Source organism: Phycodurus eques, chromosome 6, assembly GCF_024500275.1.
Source record: "Phycodurus eques isolate BA_2022a chromosome 6, UOR_Pequ_1.1, whole genome shotgun sequence".
Taxonomy (NCBI): domain Eukaryota; kingdom Metazoa; phylum Chordata; class Actinopteri; order Syngnathiformes; family Syngnathidae; genus Phycodurus; species Phycodurus eques.
Genome location: NC_084530.1, coordinates 25,843,143 through 25,865,816, shown reverse-complemented (window position 1 = coordinate 25,865,816; position 22,674 = coordinate 25,843,143). Strand labels below are relative to the sequence as shown.

General features: G+C 40.1%; 2 protein-coding genes across 7 annotated transcripts; one reads left to right on the top strand and one right to left on the bottom strand.

Annotated features, from left to right (window-relative positions):
* Window positions 1–139: 139 nt before the first annotated feature.
* Window positions 140–11,830, bottom strand: LOC133403569 (bifunctional apoptosis regulator-like). 2 transcript variants are annotated; one of them, XM_061678535.1, is made up of 9 exons: window positions 11,572–11,830; window positions 8,289–8,545; window positions 7,868–7,966; window positions 7,688–7,787; window positions 6,579–6,748; window positions 5,852–5,993; window positions 3,896–4,075; window positions 3,608–3,804; window positions 140–1,516 (listed from the first exon to the last, which is right to left on the bottom strand). In XM_061678535.1, the coding sequence occupies exons 2-9, from the start codon at window positions 8,543–8,545 to the stop codon at window positions 1,324–1,326; spliced, it is 1,338 nt and encodes a 445-aa protein (XP_061534519.1). In that variant the 5' UTR covers window positions 11,572–11,830; the 3' UTR covers window positions 140–1,323. The 2 variants fall into 2 exon arrangements, with proteins under 2 accessions (XP_061534519.1, XP_061534518.1); XM_061678534.1 differs by lacking the exon at window positions 11,572–11,830 and adding an exon at window positions 9,345–11,563.
* On the top strand, window positions 9,621–21,138 carry LOC133403568 (zinc finger protein 664-like). Of its 5 annotated transcripts, none has more exons than XM_061678531.1 (7): window positions 9,621–10,273; window positions 12,567–12,639; window positions 13,342–13,449; window positions 13,963–14,272; window positions 15,120–15,241; window positions 17,123–17,395; window positions 18,077–21,138. In XM_061678531.1, the coding sequence occupies exons 1-7, from the start codon at window positions 10,232–10,234 to the stop codon at window positions 18,682–18,684; spliced, it is 1,536 nt and encodes a 511-aa protein (XP_061534515.1). In that variant the 5' UTR covers window positions 9,621–10,231; the 3' UTR covers window positions 18,685–21,138. The 5 variants fall into 5 exon arrangements, with proteins under 5 accessions (XP_061534515.1, XP_061534514.1, XP_061534513.1 ...); XM_061678530.1 differs by having other exon boundaries at window positions 12,552–12,639; window positions 13,963–14,263; XM_061678529.1 differs by having other exon boundaries at window positions 12,552–12,639.
* The last annotated feature ends 1,536 nt before the right edge of the window (window positions 21,139–22,674 follow it).

Below are 22,674 nucleotides of genomic sequence, written 5' to 3'. Positions count from 1 at the left end.
TGCTCAACAAAGAATTTAAATATAATATGCATTTTTGTGTGTGTGTGGGGGGGGGTCTATAAGCATCTGCCCAAGTATATAGAAAACATTACTAAATTCAATATAAAATATTGAAAAAACATAAAAGGCGTCCATAAAGTCTTTTCACAATTATATTTATTACAAAAGCAAATCAATTGAAGAATCTGTGACGAATATTACAAAAAGAGGATATTACATTTTTTTTTTGGTGTCATTTTTCGAATTTGGTCGTCTCCTCCTCCCGTTATCCAACACTGTTCCTCCATGAATTTCTTCCATACACGACCCCGTTGTTTCTCGGTCCTTCTATTCGATTTTGTTTCAATAAACCACCATATATACATTGTGCCTTTTCTTGAGTAACCATTTCGGAGGCTATTATTTAATAAAACCTTTTTCATCACCCGGGAACCTGCAACACAAATTCAATGTCACCCGGGAACCTGTAACACAAATTCAATGTGATTAAGAACTTCAATAACCAAAGAGTAAATACAACAAATCTGATTCATACATCGCAATTGCTTTTGTAAATATGTTTCTTTTAATTGTAAAGAGATTTTGTGGACACCCTGCTTCAGTAAAAAAAAAAAAATATATATATAATATATATATATATATTATATATATATATATAGTGTAAACAACTCCAAAAGTAAATATTTATTTTCAATGAACATGAAAAAGCTGCAGGTAAAAATCACAGTGTTGAACATTAAGTGCAAATGAACATAATCAAGTTGTCTTTCAAAAAAGCTTTAGTGAAAGCAGGTATACACATTCTTCTGGATTTATTAAAAAAAACAAGTATAATGCCTCATTTATTAGCAATAAAAGCAAATCTATTCTGGAACATTCTTCCTTAGAATGGCATTCTTGTTGGAGTGAAGTGTGAAAACATTTGTTCTTCACAAGTTTCAAGAAACATTTAATACGATGTAATTATTATTACACAGGTAAATTAGGTACGTTGAATGTGTTAAAAATTAAAAAAAAACAACAACATCTAAACAGTTCCTCAACTTTAACAAAAACACGCTGAGGCCGAGCTCGACAATCATTAACATGTGGAACAGACAAACGAGCACTCTCAGGCTCAATGCGGCAACATGGTTTGCGAAAGCGCAGCACTGCCATCATTGTTCTATGTCCCCCTCTTGTTCCACTCCAACAGAGAGACGTCAGGGCAAAATAGAACTTCATGCAGCAAATGAACCAGCTGCAAGGACATTGACAGCGGAGCAAACGCCGGCTCACCCAGCAGACATTTGTTTCATTGCATTTAGTGGCTCGCAGGCTGCATTAATGCGCCGCCGTTTGTGGGTGCCGGAGTTGTTGCACCAACAGGTCTACGTTCATGAGGGGGCTGATGTAGAGGGCCCAGTAGAAGAGGCCGTTGCAGACCAGCTGTGGGACCAGAGGCCACATGAGGCCGAAGGCGAGTCCCTGATATAACATCGACCACACGTGGTTCCACATCATACCAGGGAGGGCCCTAATAACAAAGGAAACAATTGTTAGTTATTACCGCTGCGAGCTGCGGTGAACAGGCCCTCGGACTCCCTCTTTCATGGCAAATCCTGGAAATGATGAGCAAACTTTGACTTTATGCTCTGCCCAAGTTATATGACATAGGTATAGAAAAAGCTTTGCAATTTGTCTCGTATTATACCTGCTTCCGATTAGGGCTTCCATCCATCCATCCATTTTCTGAGCTGCTTATACTCACAGGAGTCGCGGGAGTGCTGGAGCCTATCCCACCTATCATCAGGTAGGAGGCGGGGTACACCCTGAACTGGTTGCCAGCCAATCGCAAGGCACATACAAACAAACAACCATCGCACTCACATTCACACCTACGGGCAATTTAGAGTTCTATTTGGGCAAATTTCTTAGTTGATATTTGTCAAAGCATGAGCCCTGGAATTTGCGAACATGGACAACTTTCTGTTCAACTCCCTACATGGGACCCATGTAGGGACCTACATGGGTCCCAATTCCCTACATGGGACCCATGTTGAGACCTTTTCGTGCGTTCAGCCATGATAGACATGTCCACACAATTTCGCCTCAATGGGTTAAACTGGTGTAATTTTGTTCTAACTTTGCAGAGGGTGAGTGCTAAGGGCCTCAACTTTTTACCAGGACAAACATGACAGATGTTTGATTGTACACCTCAACCACATTTTTCTCATTTGTTAAATTATTAGTGAGTTACACACTGTCCTGTGCAATGATGTCACGCTATTTATGTAGCCTGTGTAGCAACAGTGCTCTACATAAATGAGTACACAACACAAAATGTGGTTATGAATTAAGGTAATAATTACAATTAACAGGGAGTCCCTGTTTATCGCCAGGGATTTATTCCAGACCCACCGATATAGATATAGAGACCATATCAACACATTAAAATGTACTGAAACATACTTTTTAAACACATTGAAAATGTATTTGGACATGCAAAAATTTTTGGGAAAATACTGTACCTATTGTAGTGTCTGTGTGTTACATACAGTATCTGCCTTTAAGAGCTGTGGCCTAGAGCAGCTCCTTGTGTGAGTGTGCTCATTCTGTTTGTGTTTTACTGTTTTTTTTTTTTTTTTTTTTTTTAAATGTATTTGTTGTATGGTTCCTATGGACATCACAAAAACATTGGGTAAACCAGATGCATTGCTTTAACACATTCACTGCCATTGACGGCTTTAAAAGTCAAATATCCATGTTAACTGGGAAGGATGGCAGTGAATGAATTAAGTGCTTTAGCACAAGTGGCAATTCGCAACACAGGAGGCTTATTAGAAGGTAGATAAAAGAAAATGGTATTCATTAAAATTAAATACAATAAAATGTAATTAAATTAATAATAATACAATTAAAAATAAAAAAAATGTATGGATAAAATTCTCCCGGCGTTCAATAATGACTGAAAAGTACATGGGCAATTGTGGCTCTCCTTTCCCACGTGCAAGGGAATTACAGTAAATATACTGAATTTTTTTTTTTTAACAATGAACCGCAATATAGAATTGTATCCATCCATCCATCCATTTTCTTTACCACTTATCCTCACTGGGGCCACGGGTTGGTGGAGCCCATCTATCATCGGGCGGGAGGCGGGGTACACGCTGAACCGGTCGCCAGCCAATCGCAGGGCACATATAAACAAACAACCATTCATACTTACATTCACACCTACGGGCAATTTAGAGTTTTCAATCAACCTACCGCCCATGTTTTTGGGATGTGGGAGGAAACCGGAGTGCCCGGAGAAAATCCAACCGGGCACGGGGAGAACATGCAAATTTTAGGCTTGCAAAAAAATATATAAAATAAAATAAAAATAAAAAAATAATAATAATAATAAATAAAAAAGTGTTAAAATACATTTACAATGTGTTTCAAGTCTTTAAAGTGTGTGGGAGTGGTAAAACTTGGGGGGGGGGGGACGTTTCTTATATGGTTTTCACTCATTGCACGTGGGTCTGGAACATATCCCCCACGATAATCAGGGGTTTACTGTCGAGAACAAATGTTCCATAGCCTTCTAGTTAAACACGTGGAGGACTAGTCGCCGGCGGCATACCTGATTCTAGCCGTGGTCCAGAGTCTCCACAGAGAGCAGCACTCCAGCATTGACAGCAGCACGGCATGGACGATGACGATGCAAGACGTCCAGTAGTGGACAGAAAGCCAGTCCCAGGCAAATTCCGCTATCAGCTGGTACGGTAGCAGGAAGTACTTGACCATGAACTCACTCCACTGTTGCCAGCTGGGTTCCGTCTAAGAAGCCAGAACACCACCTTGTTGTTACATCATAGAACGCCAAAAAACCAAAAACAAAACTTTCAAGACCAGTTTGGGAAACTGTCACCTGGGAGTCAAAGGGCCGGCTCTCCACCGTTGGACTGGCGAGTGCGATGGGTGGGCAGCAGGTGTGGAGGAAGGGCAGGAAGGTTTCCGAATAGTCAAACAAGTACAAATAGAAGAGCGTTAGGCGAGGGGAGCGCTTCATGGCGTAAAGCAGGAACAGAGACTTCCCTGAATGGGCCGCCTGATGGAAAGAGAAAAGAACATGTTTCCCAGGCATCATTTGATTGTCAGTGTTGGGAAGATGACTTTGCAAATGACGTTGGTTACAGTTACAAGTTACCCTGTTGAAAACTTAATAGTAGTGTAACTATTTAAATTACATTCTCAAAGTAATATAACTAATTATATTTGATTACTTTTCTTAATTTTGAATGAATGAGTCAACAGGAGCCTTGGATGTTTCCTGTAAAAAAGTGGATTCAAACCATAGAAAATACATTTTGGAATGAAAAAAAACCCTACACAAATAAACTGATAACAAAACATGATAAATGTAAAATACATTTTTTTTTGTTGCATTATACATAAATACAGTATATAGGCCTACACATACATATACTGTATATGTGCACAGCTACAGCATGTGGAATAGATGACACCATGTTGACCTCATGACAAATATACACAATTTAGACAATATCGTACCTAGTATGAAAGATTAGATAAATGACTAATGTTTAATAAAAAAAAGTCCAAAATTATAAAGGTAAAAATGTTCAAAAGTCAATCTTCTATTGTGTTTTCAAAATTGTAACTATAAATCTAACCTTTTCAAAATCTCAGACAAACTAATAGATTGCACCACAAGATAGTGCTTCGAGGTCATATTTGGAAACATATGTCATGTTTGAGACTAAAGCAGAACGGGACAAGACTAGAGAGCCAATCAGAATCGTCGGCTTTCGAAGGAGGAACTTATATGAAAAAAAAATAAACTTGTAATCATGGAAATTTCCAAAAGCAAGTGTAATTTAATTTAACATTTTCTCCCAGAAATGTAATGGATTACAATTACATGCATTTTGTAATTCAAATGCTATTAGTTACTCCAAACACTAATGATTGTATGGTGGTACCGTCATTTACGAGTGCCCCATTTTACAAGTTTTGAGTTACAAGCTCTTGCTCGGTTGATTTTTTTTGCTTCATGTTCAGATTCACTGCCCTTGTGTGAGTGAAACAAAAAATGGAGTAATTAAATATTGGGCGGCACGGTGGCCGACTGGTTAGAGCGTCTGCCTCATAGTTCTGAGGACTGGGGTTAAATCCTGTCCCTACCTGTGTGGAGTTTGCATGTTCTCCCCGTGCCTGTGTGGGTTTTCTCCGGGTACTCCGGTTTCTTCCCACATCCCAAAAAACATGCATGGTAGGTTAATTGATGAGTCTAAATTGCCCGTAGATGTGAATCTGAGTGCGAATGGTTGTTTGTTTGTATGTGCCCTGTGATTGGCTGGCAACCAGTTCCAGGTGTACCCTGCCAAATGCCCGATGATAAGTGGGATAGGCTCCAGCACGCCCGCGACCCTACTGAGTAGAAGCGGCTCAGAAAACGGATGGATGGATGGAATTAAATGTCGTATTCCCCTCGCATGTGGAGTCAAGCACGCAAATACAAAATGAGAACACTAACAAGGAGTTGCTGTCGGCCATAACTCACGCCGAGACGCAGACGAACCTGTTTCAGCTCCTGATGTCACTCACTAGGCCACACCCATTAAAGGCACACATCCAACACAAATACTACAGTCCGTACAGTAATTACATTTTATAAAAAAGCTGTTTATTTCTTCACATTTTCTTTTATGATGTTTTTATATACCACAGTGAAATATTTATGAAAAACAAAAACATTGTTTTTATGTGGGGGGCTTTAACGGAATACTTCGTCAAACTTTTAAGCCAAGGTACGATTATACATGCAAGAAAACTGACGATGACGGAATTCGGATTATCTTGCCTTGTATTCCCACAGGTTCTGAGGTCTGAGATCAGGGGCTTGAAGTCTGTAGAGTTCAGCCAGAATGGCGTTTCGGTAAGCCTGATTCTGGATGTCGTAAGGTGGATTCCACAGCTCCTTCTCCTCCAGTGTCCTCAGTAATCTGAAAATCAGTGAAGTTAGAACGCAGAGCACACAAGGGCCTGCATCCGTTGTTACGTGTGTCATGATGCATTCAGGTACATGCGTGAAACACTGACGACTAATGGCTCAAAGTACCCCTTAAGTCCAATTCTGCTCTACCATTTGTGTAAAGTAAACGTCTGTGATGATGCACCATACAAAAGATCTGTGGTAATCCATAATAGTCATTATCGCCACTAAGATTACTTTTTTCCAGTGTCATTTATTCAACTAACAATTCATTTTATTTTTGGGGGTCATGTACAACCGTAGCTCTCTGCGTACCACGACTTGCACCGTAGGAATTGACTAACAATAAGGACAGCAAAGAGCTTTATGGATCATCTAAACTTTAATTAGGGTTATCGGAAACACTTTAAATACCAACAGGTGTGTGCTGACTCATTTCACATCATGTGATTGGTTAATTCTGAACACAGCCACATCCTCAGTTATAGGAGGGTCTGCACACTTGTGCAACCACATTATCTCATTTTTTTATATTTTAATTCCCCTCTCCCCCCAATTTGAACAGATTTGTGTAGACTTTTTATAACCTCTGTACCTGCCATTGATACTGCCTGGCTGGAAAGACTTGCTAGACAGTTCAGGTCCCAAGTGCGTCAGCCAGAAAATCATTTGGTCTGGCGTCCATTGCAAAGCGGGATGACCGACTAACAGGTCCTCTTGCTCCACCACCTGGCTGCTGCTCCCCTGATACAACAGCAATGACACCTGCAAATACATATACATGTGTTACAACAACTTCAGTCAGTGTAAGTGTCAACAAAAGCGGGACCATATTGCCATCTGTTTACATGTACAACAGCAGCACACGCCCACACAAACAAACAAACATACACACACACACACACACACGCTGACTTTAAATGTCACACTGACAAAATAAACGTGGAATTTGGTCACTTATTGCCACAGATTAAATTGGCTCTGCTTAATTGCTAGGTATTTATACTACATGATGTGCTGCATAATTGATTATACAGCAGTACCTTGATTTACAAGGTTATTTGCGTGACCATGCTCATAACTCAATTCACTTGTTCTGTATAGCAAATCCATTTTTCAATTTTCTGCAGTGAAATGGATTTAAATGTTATTCATCCATTCCAGCCCCCCCCCCTCCCGAAATCCACCAAATTACTTTTGTAAACAGAATAAAAGAGAATGGAAAGAAATAAACTGTGCCACCCCCAATAGAATGCCGCCCTTGTCGATATTCCAGATTAAACATTCTCCAGGCCTGCTCTTTTTTCGTACGGTCCCGAGAATGTTTGAGGTGCACACAAACAGCAAAGATCATTTTCTTCTCTATTGTTCTGCAGGACGTCGTGTGGGACGCAGTGTGTTCTCGATCCCGACTGGCTGTTGCAACGCAGCGTCACGCAAATTTGAGTTGACCACAAAGTGGGCAGGTAATTAAATAATGTGTAGGGTACCTACATCACAACGATGCCCGATTCTGATCAACTAATTTTCCTCCCTTTTGCTTTTTATCGGCTATCGCATACAATCGACAAATTCCATAGATGTTAAACTTAAACCATGTCACAGACTCATTTTGACCCATATTATGCATAAAACAGTGGGGGAAAAAGATTTTGGGCAATAATATGCTAACTATGCAAATAAATAAATCCATTTATAACATACCGCACCACACAAGAGGGTAGCAAAGACTCCAGAGAAGAAAAAGAAAAATCCTGCTGCTTTGTGCTGCTTGGTCCTTGACTTGCCCAGATTGTCGCCATACCTAAACATACAAACACATTCAACTGCTTCATCAAGGTGGACACAGTCAGCTTCAAAAGCGATGTCATTAGGAGACTTTACCTCTCAAAAGCCAGTGTAATTCGGGAGATTTTGGGGTTATCTTGGATCTCCACTCGCCTCCGCTGTACAACCTCGCTGAACAACTTGTCAGTTGCCTCACTGGGAAGGTAGGGGAGCATCGTGTGAACACAAGCGCAAATGTGAATGAGCATCTTCGGCCAGTCGTTGAAAAGAAAAAGCCTTGAAACATTTGCTTTGCTTTGCTACAATTTATATTCGCATCACACGTGTAACTTTGGTTTTTGTGATGGCACCACAGTGATGGCAAAGAAGTGTGATAAACATAGAACTGGAAATGTGAAGTTCCACTGTAATTCAATGACTTCCCAAGTGGAAGTTGGATTCTAAAGTACTCTAAGTGAGATACAGGCAGGTATGAGGCAAACATTCACCGATTTAGTCTCCTTGTGAAAAATCCTACCTCAGCTGTATGTTGACTTTGGGAAAGCCCTCCCACCTCTGGCGGCACTCTGGACACTCGTTCTTTCGAGAGGACTCCCACCACAGGGCCAGACAGTGGCGGCAGTAGTTGTGGCCGCAGGTCAAGGTGGTGGGGTTCACCAGGACGTCAAAGCAGCAGTGGCAGGAGAACTCTTGCTCAGAGATTCGCTCACTCGAGGAAGACTGTATGTCTTCATGTGCTTCCTGGGTGCCGGCTGGTGAATCCTGTTCATGCATCTGGGGCAGAAATTACAGAATATAGATGTGAAATGATGTCACCGAATAGAGAAATTAACCTAGAGTTGTGAGTGTGAATGGTTGTGTGTGTGTGTGTGTGTGTGTGTGCCATGTGATTGACTGCAGACCAGTCCAGGGTGTAGTCTGCCTTTCATTCAAATTCAGCTGGGATAGGCTCCATAACAGGATACAGGTTATAGAAAATGGCTGGATGGATGTTCCTGCATAGTTTTCTCAGCATATACTCCTAAAAAGCCACTACAGCAGTGTTCATTTACACTTCCACAAACCTCAGTCATTTTAATTTTAAGTCAACAAACACCTCATTTCGTCGGAAGTCTGTGAGTTTGCTCCAGTTGGTTTCACTTTTGAGTCACACGAATGAGCATTGGTTGCAGTTTCAGCTGTACACGAACAATAAAACCATTAAATACCTTAATGTTTATACGCATTATCATAACCAGAACGAAGCTGGGGAATGATGTTACAGCACGAGAAGAGCCAAACGTCACAAAATGTCGTTGAAACAAAATTGTACACCTTGACAGCGTACTCTTAAATATACAGCTGTGGCGTAAGGCATGTGTCATTTACGAAAACAACGAGGTAATATAACTTCGAACATAGCAGTTTTGTTAACGTGGTAAAAGTTTTGGCTAGCTAAGTTGCGAGCTAATTTCAAGCTAGTCGGCTACTACCATAAAAAACACAATAAGCACTCATTGTTATCTGGAGCTTGACGAAATTAGTCGGACGTTTCTTTTTTTGTTTTGTTTTGTTTTGCTAAATTAACCCGTACCTTGGAAGAGAGACCGAACCGCCGCCGATAGGTGACGTACATTGGTCCACTCGGCTCACGTTATGTTCCACGAGTGAACGCGAACGAAATCTGTGGGTGAGAGAGCAACGTCGCCGACATGAATCCACTCTGTCTTCTCCTGACTCATTGCACGCGGACGCTAGCGTGTCATCCTACTCCTCGTCGTGTTCTTCTCGGGCGTCGGCGGCGGGGGGCTGGGGGCTGGGGGCTGGGGGCGTGGGGGGGGGGGTCAAAACACCTCCACGTGGAGGCAGCCAGCCATGCCAAAGTGGCAACAATGCTCACGCTGTACATTATTTCATACTGTTCATTTTCCGTGCACACAAAATGACCGGGCAATATTTCAAACGGCATTTAAACCTGTCTAAAAAAATAAAGAAATGGATGATTAATCATAAAATGTGAGAGAAGGGAAAGTGGGGTTTTTTTTCGTCAGTGGTGAAGGTTTTTGAAGATATTGCGTCCGGGTTGTTGAAAGTGCAAAAATGATTTTTTTTTTCATTTTGAAGCTTGTCATTAGTACAATGCGTCTGTGGCGTTACCACGGCGAGTCCAAGTCGCCTGGTTCCCCGATTTAAACGTTGACAACACGATGGACGCTATGCTATTTAGACACTCTGGGAACGAAAGTTGTTGGAAGGAGAAGCTAATCAGAAGTATAGAGGTAGCTAGCTAGCTAGCCGGAGATGGGGTGGAAGCTAGCCCGGTGTTGACATCATGGCAGATGCGACAACAAAGAAGCCCAGGAGGGTTCGGTCGGCCGAGGCGAAGAAGAGGAAAAGGGACTTGGACCGAGTGAGAGACCGGACCAGAATCAACATCGGACACGCTTTTAAGGGTTGGCGAAAGCTACGGGAAGGGATTGGATGCAAGACAGACGAGGAACTGGCCTTCGTGCTGCTGGATTCGTAAGTTGTCATTTTAGGAATGAGAAAAATGGCTTGTTGTGCCTTTGCGTTTCCGAACCTTTCGTGTTTTGTTGTGACAGCAGCGTATTTGTTCGGTTTGCATGCTTGCAGTGTCACTAAAATTTGCAGCACACCGTAATGATGACATATTGCTTATATCAATTTACAGAGGGCCAAAATTAGTTTTATTTACTTATTTAATGGAGGAAGGTGCGAAGAAAACAAGGATGTATGAAGGAAGGGGCAAATGGGGAATGAGTAAGTAAGGAATAATTGATTGGATGTAAAGGAGGGACGAAGGTGGGAGGGAAGGAGAAGGGGGTGGTTAAGGGAGGACTATATGAAAAGAAGAATGAAGGGAAAAAAGAAACAAGGATGTGAGGAAGGAACAATGAAGGAGGGTGGTGGTAAGGAAGGAAGAAAGGATGAGGGAATGGGAGGTAGGGGAAGAAGGAACCACAGATGTATGAAAGGAAGGATTAAGGAGGATCTAAAGTAGGAAGGCACGACATGAAAAGAAGGAAGGGTCAATGAATGCAGGAGGTAGGAAGGGAGGAATTGAAGGTATATAGTAAGAAGGATGGAAGGAAGGGGAACGTATACAATGACAGATGAGGGAAGAATGAACCAAGGATGGTATGGAAGGAAAGAACCAAGTATGTTATGAAACCAAGGAAGGACAAGGAGGGTGGGAAGAAATGGAAGGTAGGAATGAAGGAGGGAAACAAGGATGGTTTGAAAGCAAGGGTGGAAGTAATGAAGAAAGGGGCTAACCGCCACTTTTAGAGTTTGTTTTGGAAATATTTTCAGTAAACAATCATGTCTTTTGTCATTTTAATGAAATCTTTGCAAAGCGAGAGGGAAAACACAAGATGACACATCTGACGGCAGCTGCCGCCCTCCACTCTGAAGTACACAGAAGCACACACACCAATGGTTATAGAAAAGAGAGAAGAAAGAAAAGTAGAAAAAAGAAAAAGCCACCTCAAACACACAGCTGCTGTTGTTTACATAAATGGCTGTCTCGTGTATGGCCTTGGAAAAAGGGGAGAGTACAGCCACTGAGGGAAGATGAGGAAAGGTACATTTGCAAAACACACAAGAACTATGAAATAATAAAAACAACACAGGAGCTGTTGGAATAAACAGAATATAGGCTAAATTAGTAAATTTCCCCACAACAAATCCCTCCTCTTGATAATATTTAAATAAACAAGAACGAAAATACTAACTACAAAGTCATCAAAATATAGGTTGCAGTCATTCATTCATTCATCTTCCGTTCCGCTTATCCTCACTCGGGTCGCGGGTGTGCTCGAGCCTATCCCAGCAATCTTCGGGCGAGAGGCGGTGTACACCCTGAACTGGTCGCCAGCAGTTTGAGGAAAAAGGTACGTTACAAATAGGAAAGGACAGTGTTAGCCGGTAATAAAACACGAAAGAGTGATGACAAGTTGGGAAATGGTAAAGGTGAAGTTGCTGCAGCCTGACAATCCAAGCGATTTTGAGAGCGTGCTACAGGAAGGCTGTAGAGAAATTTAGATCTCGGTACTTTCCCAGTCCAGCTGCACACACACTCATCTTTCCAAATGTGGGAGGGAATAGGACTGAGTGCATGCAGAATTTGGGAAGTATGCACACAATCACTGCCTGAGCAAAGTTATAGTCATACCATACGAAGTGAAATTAGTAGAGGTGGTAGCTATGCATATCGCATGCAAATCAAAGCAGCTTGTCATAGGTGTCACGTTTTTCTTTAAGGTCGACTTTCAAAAGTGGAGGCATTGACAAACAAAATAAGCATGGCAACTTATGCAAAACCATAGAGGGAGTTTGCTAACCCCCCCCCCCTTGGGACTCGGGACTATAGGCGGAGGAGGTGGCGTTGGAGGCGAGGAGATGATGCGCAAACGCATGTAGCTCTTGGTTAGTCGGGAGAAGGACTTGGAAGGCCCAGCCAGCCGATGATGTTGCCACGCCTTTGTCAATACGACGTCGCTGTGTCCTTTTTACGCTAGCGAACAAAAGCAGAGGAACACTACTAGTCTACTAGCAGACTAGTAGAGGAACAATAGGTGTTCCTCTACTAGTCTGCTAGCTTGTTGCGTTTTAAATCAAAAGTACTTGAATTGATGCAGGATGTAAAAAGGTTCCGCCACTGATATAAAAAATGTTTTGGTGGTGTTTCAGATATCAGAAGGTGACTACAAGATCATCTAGGGAATTTCCCTTGCTGACCAAAAACGAGGAGTCAAATGGCTATTTTTGTGAACTCCAGGTGTCCTTTCTGCAGGGGAGTCTCCCATCTGACATTCCCGAGCCATTAGCAGTGTCTGCAGACTCAACACTACCCCAGCCTCTGTCAGGTATAACTACACAGCTAACAAACATATTGTATTGATTAGCTGTTTTGAGTAAAGTTAATTTTGTGTTTTGTTTCTAAATACATTAATTATATTTGAAGTCCTGAAAAGGTGCAGAGACTGAGAACAATAGGACTGAATTGTTGAGATGTAGCTTTAAAACTATTTCACCATCTCAACTGACCGGATTATTTTGGGCAGGGCTTAAAACAAGCCCAATGACAAAAGAGGGCTGGTTATTTCTAGCATGGGGTTCTGCCCCACTACATAACTAACTAGTGCCGTCTATGGCTATTTGCTGGAATTGCTTGGCACATTTCTACCACCACTACATCGTGCATCAAGCTATGCCTACAACTAAAAAAAATCCAGCCAATCGCAGGGTTAACCAAAAATAAAATAAAACCGATATTAAATATTTTTTAAAAAAACAACTAACAACTTCATTACGACATTTTTATTATCAGTGTAGTCTTGATACTCCTTCCTTAGTGTATTAAAGGATTAACTCGACATGTTGTTTGTTGTTTTTTCTTGCTATTTTGCTACCCAAAAGAAGGCCCTGTCAACAGCTCATTGAGTTGTCGACAGCTTGTGTTCTGCGGAAGTTCCACTACCAGCTAGAATGTGACCGGGGTCATTTCGTCGAGTGTAAATATGATGATGTCAGACCTCAAAGGCATCCTTTTGTGTCTCATCGTTCAGAGGAAGTCATAAAATCAGAACCTGAGGATGAACACAACATTGATGAGCAGTTTCCAGAACAAAACCATCAGTTGAGTGGACCTGATGACGACTCAGAATTTCACACCAGTAGGTGTCTATTCCCTGTAAGGCCACACTGAAATACTTTTTAAATGTCATAAGTGCAGTACAATATAATAGGGCCTGCTCAAGACTTGAAATGAAAATACATCATATAAAAGTATATATTGTCAACCACTTTGTAAAGGCCAATACTTCCATTGGACTGAAAACAACAAGACTTTTTTACATTGGGCTTGATTTCCTTCTGTTTTAGCTTGTATTTATAGCCAAACAAGCTTATAAAAAAATACACATTTTATGTACAGTACACCAGTAGCTGCTTAATTGTAAGGCGAATTCTACATACCATGGTGCTTTGAGATACGAGTGACTTGACTTACAAGTTGTTCGGCCAATTTGTATTTAAAAAAAATAATTATTTTGACATGACTGTTTGGCCCTTTGAAAAGTTCTTCCCTCTACTGAGTGCTCTTTTTAATGTATTAAATGCTTATGGAGAGGTGCCTGTTATCTGTACTTTTCAGGGATGTGTGTAAAAAAACCTTTATTTTGCCCCAGGACAGTCAAACCGGACGTTAGCTGAAGAGATGAGTGCCTTGAAAGAATCACAAGTGACGGTTCGCGTATGTGAGGAGTTAAAAATGGAACCTCCTCTCAAGGATAGAGGGGGGGAACGCCACAACAGTCACGAGGAGCCTTACGCTTGTCCTCAATGTGGCAAGATGTCAGAAAACAAAGACTCCTTAAAAACCCACAAGTGCTCTGAAGAAGAATCTCTTGATGAAGAATCTGATGCTGTGTTGCCTGCTCATGACATCACAGAGCCGCAGGACAACAATCCAGACTGCATACCAGACTTGTGTGTTCGGTACATTTTTATTCTATGGCTCTGCTTTCAAATACACATCTGTTTACATTAGATATAAAAAGTCTACACACCCCCTGTTCAAATACCAGGTTTTTGTGTTGTAAAATACATTACACCAAGATTAATACTTTTAAAATGTTTTCCACCATTAATGTAACCTATAACTTGGAATTATGAACTTTTCTAAATACCAGTCAGTGTTGGCACACACACAAAAAAGTTTATTTGGGTTAATCATCAAAATAATGGCGTGTGTGGGCTGACTCCCAGCTAAAACATGACTTTGATGTGATTGGTTTATTCTGAACACAGCCACATCCCCAGTTGTAAGACACATTTGTTGTGTGCACATTATCTGAGTTATTTTTAATTCCACTCTCAAAGATTTGAAGTTTGTAAATCACTTGGTCTCTTTTTGCTTTTTTAAATATATCAAAAATGTTTGAACAGGGGTGTGTAGACTTTTTATATCTACTGTAGGTACTGTATTTTTGCATAAATGGAGCGCCATCAAGTCAGACCCTGGCGATTAGCAATTCCGATCTCAAAATATCCAGTTACTTGTTTCATTGATGCTGCCATGCCATCCAATTTATGCCACTTGAGAGCAAAAATATTTGATGAAATAAGATCTATATCTTTAGAGAAAGAAGTGCTGGAGCAGTAATACCCAAACAAAACCTATTGTTAAATATGAACCGTAGCAATTGTGCATCTACATCTAGTTTCTGTGGTGATTCTGTCCTCAGTCAACAGCGCCTCACCTTGAAATATTCATCTTATATTTCTTTGCTACAACCTGAGCGTGGTCAAAACTCACGTTGTAAAATGTTTTGTGGCATTTCAGGGAACACAAGAGGCTTAAAATATCGTCAGAGCAATGTCGCTCACAGAACAGCAAGGAAGAGAATCTCTCATCTGACACTCCAGAACCATTATCAACATTTGGAGACCCCCTGTTACTTTCTAGTAAGACTAAAAATTAGCCACAACAAGCTTTTGAAAAGTGGAGATGTGTCAGAATGTCATTATTATTATTTCTTTCATAAAGTCATTTTGAAATTCAGACATTATGCTACGAAAGTAGGATTTACAGTATTCTGGGTAACTTTTATTTCGCAACATCTTTACAGTTTTTCATTTTATTGTTTGATATTTATATGTTTTAATTATTATTTAACAAGTTTTGCATTTTAGTATTTTATGGTAATGCATCTTTGTATTTTTACAAAGATGCATTACCATAATTTTTTTTTGTTTTCTTTTTGTCTAATATTTAGTAGGCTCATTTTAAAAAAAAAATATTTTTTATTTTCTAATTTTGGGGGACTTTTGAACATTTTACAATATTGTTTCTTAACCGTAGGTGTGAATTGTTTGTTTATATTTGCCCTGCGATTGGCTGCCGACCAATTCAGGGTGTAGCCCGCCTCTCGCCCAAAAACAGCTGGGATAGGCTCCAGCACGCCCGCAACCCTAGTGAGGATAAGCGGTACAGAAAATGGATGGATGTATCATAACATTGTTTAATTATTTTTTTTTAACTTATATTTGCATATTTTTTATCGAGTACTTATTTTTCCCTAATATTTGTATATCTTTTTGCCGAATACAGTGGTGCTTTGAGATAAAAGTGACCCAACCTAAGAGTTCTTCAAGATAGGAGCCGTTGTTTGGAAATTATATTTTATATATATATTTGCTTCGACTCTGATTATGAGCACTGCATGGTGGCTTTGAACTCAACTCACTTCACAACAAGCAGCAGTTTGGCAGAGAGTGAACAATTCTTCTTTAATGCCTTTAATCCTCAGAACTGAGGCTGACGCTCTAACCAGTCGGCCACCGTGCCGCCTGATCAAAAACACATGATTCAATTTGTTGATAAAAATGGCAATGTTGTGTGGTGCACTGTGGATTGGTACATGACGTGGGCACTGGCAAAGACTGCTGGTGTCAAATTTACGCACCGATCTAAATGGTTGTATTATCGTTTACTAACACTGACGTCTGCAGAGACATTGTATTCAGAACTAGGGTTTTAGCAGTAAAAATGGCAATTGTTAAACCTGAATTAAAATATAAACAACCGTAATGTTCCCTGTGATCTAGAATGTTGACTTTACATTGTTTATCATGTACAAACAATCAGATAAACATAGTTGGTCAAATGATTGAATTGGAAGTTAAAAATGGCAAGTGATGGAAAATGTCAACGTTCAAGCTTCAAGTTGATGGTCTAACTGTGAAGGGTATCATACCAAGTAAGGAAACTGATAATGAAAAATTAAGTTCTGATATCCACTGAATTAATTCACTTATACCTGTTAGTATTCAGGGCCTTCATTTTCCATGTTGTATTTTGAGTCAATGTTACACACATCTATATTGGCCCTAAGTAAAAAAAATTTACTCGATACTTTGCGGTGCATTAACAAGTTGGACATAAATTGGTTTGTGAAAGTACTCTAAACCTAGTATTTGTGTGAAAAATTCCCAATGTTTACATACAATAAAAAGCTTTCCATGTTCATATCTAGAGTCAGTGTTACAAGCGACCACTGGTCAAATAATGGTCATATTAAGTAAACCATGAACCCCTACATGTAACTGGTATACTTCAAAGAAATTTCACTAACATATTTTCAACAAAATGATTCAAGTTCTTAGATTTTTCTTACGTCACAAATTGTGTACCACCTCAGTGGAATGACCCATATCTCAATTCACCAGTATTTTTTTTATTTTTTTTAGATATGCTTGTGAACGTAGCCTGTTTGTGTTTAGACCCCCAAAATATCGGATTTACCCAATCTGACACCATTTCTTGTTGTATATTTTGTTTCATAGAGGAAACGAAGTTAAAAACTGGTGATGATTATGTCAACGATGAGCGTCTTCAGAATTCGTTCAAGATGGAGCCGCCCAAGTCAGACCAGCAGAGGCACGGACCCAAGAAGATCTTCGACTGTCCGACCTGTGAGAGATTATTCCCATGTAATGCCGCGCTGAAGCGCCATGTTGTCATCCACACAGGGAAAAAACCTTTCAAGTGCTTCATATGCGGAAGAGGCTTCACGCAACGTGGAAACCTCAATACGCACATGAAGACTATTCACAAAGGTGAGTAGCGAAAAGAATGTTTTCAACCTGTGATGTCCAAAGTCTGGCCTGCCATCCTTCAACTGTGCTACAGACATCATCTGAAGCAATTGAGAATCAATATTCATCTAATAACATGACTAAAGAATACATTAGACTTACAAGTGATGCTAATTAAAACGTGTATTCTCTTTATCTCAGTCCAATGGTGAAAGGGTTATGTTTGAAAAAGCTTTTTTTGGTGAGAGACGGGACAAGAAACTACTTGGACGTGTCAGTTCACATTCAGGACAAATTGATATTAAAACTAAATTAGAGGCATTAGATGTGGCCGGAGAGGGATGAGTTTTCAAAAGATCATTTAAATATGTATTTTTTTTACTGTCTGGACATGCAGAGAGTTTTAACATATATGACAAAGTGTTTATTTCTCCCTAACTGCTTACTTCACCTTTAGGATCAATAAAGGACATCTTATAAGTGGTATACATAAGTAATGGATGGATGAATCCTCCTACATTGATGCATTGGTTTTAGCATGTTTATTAAATTAAAGGTTAAGAATGTCCAAGTGGCCCTTGCATCCTTCGGTTTTTCTTTATGCAGCCATTGGAGAAAAAGTATGGACACCCCTGTTTTAAACAGTTTTTCAACTTATTCAAGTGTGGAAAAAAAAACAATTGTCTTAATTTTGCTTTTTAGGAGAGTCACACTGGACATTAGTGGAGGACAAGAGTCCTACTGAAGAATCGTCAGTGTCAGTTCATGTGTGCGGAGAGTGTGGAATGGACTTTTCTCTGAAAGATCAACTGGAGGAACACCGCGACATTCACAAGAAGCCTTACGCTTGTCCCGACTGCAGCAAGTCGTTCAAAAACAAAGACTCCTTAAAAATCCACAGCCGCTTTCACACCGGCTATTCGCCGTTTGCTTGCGTCGAGTGCGGCAAGACTTTCATCACGTCGTGTGGCTTCAAGCAGCACGAGTTGACACACCGCGGCGAAAAAAACTACCACTGCGAGCAGTGTGGCAAAGCCTTCTTACAGGCCTCCCACCTCAAAGTGCACCTCAAAATTCACAGCGGGGAACGGCCTCACCTGTGCGCCATCTGCGGGAAAAACTACGGCAGGGCGGAAACCCTCAAAGTACACATGAGGGTTCACACAGGAGAGAAACCCTATGAATGTGATATATGCGGGAAGTCCTTCTGTTATTTCCAAGGTTATCGAGCTCATAGGATGATTCATGACAAGAAGCCAAAACCACCAACTAAACCTTTGGGGAGACCAAAACAACACATTGGTGAATGATCAATATCATCATCTGGTGAATGTATTTCTTGAACACATCATGGTGCTGCTATGTGAATCGTTACGAGTATTAAGTTTTGGCTGTGAGTACAGAAACGTTATGTTCTTGTAGTTTACATTTGTTTACTTAAGAAGCTTAAAGAAGACTTCCAAGTCTAGTAATTTATATAACTATGGTGACAGCCATTCCTAATGAAAGGAATGCTTCATAAAGCCACAACGTGTCTTGTCTGAATTGTTTACTTGCTTCAGAGTAAAGTTGGCTGAACATCTTTCAAGTGTCATAGATGAGACAATGAGGATTAAGACTGTCAGCTCCTCTAACATCTTGCTATATTTTTCATTATTTGACGTTTGTATATTTAGTGTCGACCACCTCGATTCCCGCGCTGGCTCAAATGGTGGCGCACCGAGAATGACGTAACGGACATGACGCGACGCAATTTACGAAGCAAATCGTAAAGGCCGAGCCAAGGTTGAGTGACTCAAAAGCGGGAGCTAGCATTTGAAGCAGCATGTCGGAGGGGAACACAAAATTGCGTCTAAGACTAGCGAAAACCTGCTTGTTGTTCGTTTTAAGGATTATTAGCAAATAAGGAAAGCGACCGACGTAGAGGATAACAAACATTTCTATTGCTGGTGTTTTTCCTCTGTAGAGAGCCCTGAAGGAACAACTTGGACTGAAGGCAGACATGGATGTCGCTTTGCAGCTAAGTTATTTGAGTTGAGTGAGTTATTTGCTTATAAGACATTATTAGGAGTGGTGCCAAAAATGTAATGTTGTTAACAACCTGATGGTTGCCACGTTGTGTTTTGTGCAGCAACAACTTGGAGAGCTAGCTTCAGCAAAATGTAGTTCACTGGTGAAAATCAAAATAAACCGAACACCACGACATACAGTAACACATTCGCAATTAGACTTCGTCCTCACGTACTAGTCCAGAGGTGGAACCAAGTCATTGCTTACCAAGTCACAATTAAGTCTAGTTTTGACCCTCAAGTCAAATGGAGTCACGAGTCGAGACAAGCAAATTCTGAGTCAAGTCCGAAGTTGAGACAAGTCTCAAGTCCTACACATTTGAGTTTCAAGTCCTTTTGAGTAATTTTACCTAAATATAAATGTGTATATTTAATATAGACTTGTATATTGAATATATACTTGTATATTATATTTATAATCCATATTCATTTATCAAAAAAATTTGATAAACTAACGCACTGAACCTTTTATAAGTACATTTTTTGGGGGGGGACTCATCGAAATTTATGAACCTCCAAAGACGATCATCAAGGGGGGCGCTTAGTTTTTGCCCCTTCAAAACAGATCTGAAGTATGTTTTCCGTTACTCTATGAAAATGCTATGACTTAGTTTTCGCACTTATTTCTGCAGTTTAACAGACCTGTCACAAATGATAATTTGCATCCAGTAGTGCTGCAATTAGTAATTGAGTATCCTGACAATTCTATCAAATAATCAATTGGATAAAATATATTTTTGTTTGGTTAAAGAGCAATTCTGAATACATGAGAAAACGAGACATTTCACTTAATAATGAATGACCAATTGGTTTCCTCTTTTAGCCAACTATTTTTATTAAGTTCACATTCTGCATAAAGCAGGAACTGCATTTTGTTTTCTCCATACATTTCTTGTGAGGCAATTTCAAATATAAATAACTAAAACGAATATATAGAGATTTCAGTTAAAGCTTGGCATTTGTTCTGAGCATCAAAAACATAAGGCATGAATAAAAAAAGCAACACCTCTTATTGTAAGTGCACAATTTTATCCAACTGTTGTATCTCAGTCAGGACACAGGGGGCACTGCATAAGTATATTACATCAAAAAGGCAAAGAAGAAAAGGACACTAAGAAGAGTGTAGCTTCATGTCAAATAGTTGCTAGCTGTGTGGTGATCAGTAAAGTTTTTTTTTAAAAAAGAGAGAAATAAGACTGATTCTTGAGAACACTACACTGACTAAACCGGACTGTAATGAACAGGAAGCCCAGACAGTGCGGGTCCGACCCGCCGTGTAACTTTCCAGGATCGCTCACAAAACTAGCAGCTAGTGCTAAAGAAAACAAGCATATGTGATGTTAAGCTGTCTGATTCCCACAATGTGATGGATTTTTTTTTTTTTTTTGCAATAATTAACGTCCTTATTTTTACGTTGTCGTTTCTGTGTATATTACCAGTATTTTGAGGAATGTGTACCTTATGTAACTGTCATATTTATTGTTGGTTTATGTTACACTATTTTGTTTTCCTTTTTTAAAATAAAACCCTTATTTTATGTAGTGTCTGAAAGAGTGACCTGGTCAATTCCTGTACTTGAACATGCCCAGCGGGGTGTTAACTTTAGTGTGGTGGAACACTTCCACCTGAGCGATAACCGTTAAAAACATGAACTTTATGGTTACATCATTCTGATATTCCTGTAATAAAATAAACATTGGCATTTTGACCTATTGCGAGTGAGCTGCAGAGTGTTTGTTTCTCAATACTTTGGTAAAAGTGGCAAGTCTTTTCGAGTCAATGGGCTCGAGTCCCGAGTGAAGTCACGAGTCATTGCTGTTCAAGTCGAGTTGCAAGTCTTGCGACATTTTGTCTAAAGTCATCAAAATCATGACTCGAGTCTGACACGAGTCCAAGTCATGTGATTCGAGTCCACACCTCTGCGTACTCCTAAGCATACTTTTCAGCATGTTCACTCTGTTGTCCACGTTCTCACGTGGGGTAGCCATCACAAACACTGAGAGGTAGGGAAGCTTTCGATTGGTGTTAGCCTGGACGGTTGATGTTACCAACCATCTGTCCGCTGCTTGTTTTTACTAATTTACAGCTTCCATCATTTTCAATATAGTTACGAAAACAGCAGCCGATTCATCCACCCACCTCCATCATCACTTTCAAGCTCCGGCAATGGCTCCCAATCTAAGGTAAGTTTTTTTTGCCTGTGCTCAAGACCGACATACCGCTTGAATTAGTAGCTGCATAGGTCTCGTGTTGTAAAATATCAATTTGGCTAAAAAGTTACTGAATCGATTTCTAGCCACTGAATAGTTTCAAATCGTATCGTTCTAAATGAACCAAAATCGTCCTTGAATCGAATCTGCAACCACTAATCGAATCATTGCTCAAACTAATTGTTACAACCCTCAAATTTAAACTTGTATCTCAAGGCACCACTGTATATTTAGATATTATTGTGAACGTAGCGTTGGATATATATTTGTTGTTCTTTCCCAAGTGGTCCAAAGAAAAGCAACAGCATCCAATCTGACACTTTCTTTGTGTATTTTGTTCCATAGAGGAAACCAAGTCAAAACCTGGCGATAAACGTGAAAACATTTAGAATGCGTTCGAGATGGAGGCTCCCAAGGCAGACTAGCAGAGGCGCGGACCCAAGATCTTCAACTGTCCAACCTGTGGGAGATTATTCTCAAGAAACTGTGCCCTCAAGCGCCATCTTGTTATCCACACAGGGAAAAGACCTTTCAAGTGCTTCATATGCGGAAGAGGATTCACACAGAGTGGAAACCTCAAAACGCACATGAAGGTTCACAAAGGTGAGAAGCGAAAAGAATTCTCAGGGCATTGAAATCGATCATCGCAACTGGACTGTTCTGTTTGTCTCAGTTGCGGTCGATTCAATGTCCTGAGAATGAAATGACCTGGATGAATGAGAATATTCACAGGCAAATTAAAAGCATGTTTTAAACCTGTAGTGTCCAAAGTCAGGCCCGCGAGACGTGTGTAAGTTTACTTAAAATATAAAAAGGCTTATGCGTCTTTATTTTTCTCACAGCCTGACGTATCAGATTAAATTTTTTCTAAATCAATTAGGATTACCAACATTATTTCTATTTGCTAAATGGCAAAGATTTTATTTTTAAGAATTGTTCATTATTTTCTTCGAAGTCAGAAGTTTACATACAGTAAGATTACAATGGCTTTAAACAATTTGGCAAAACCCAGATGATGATG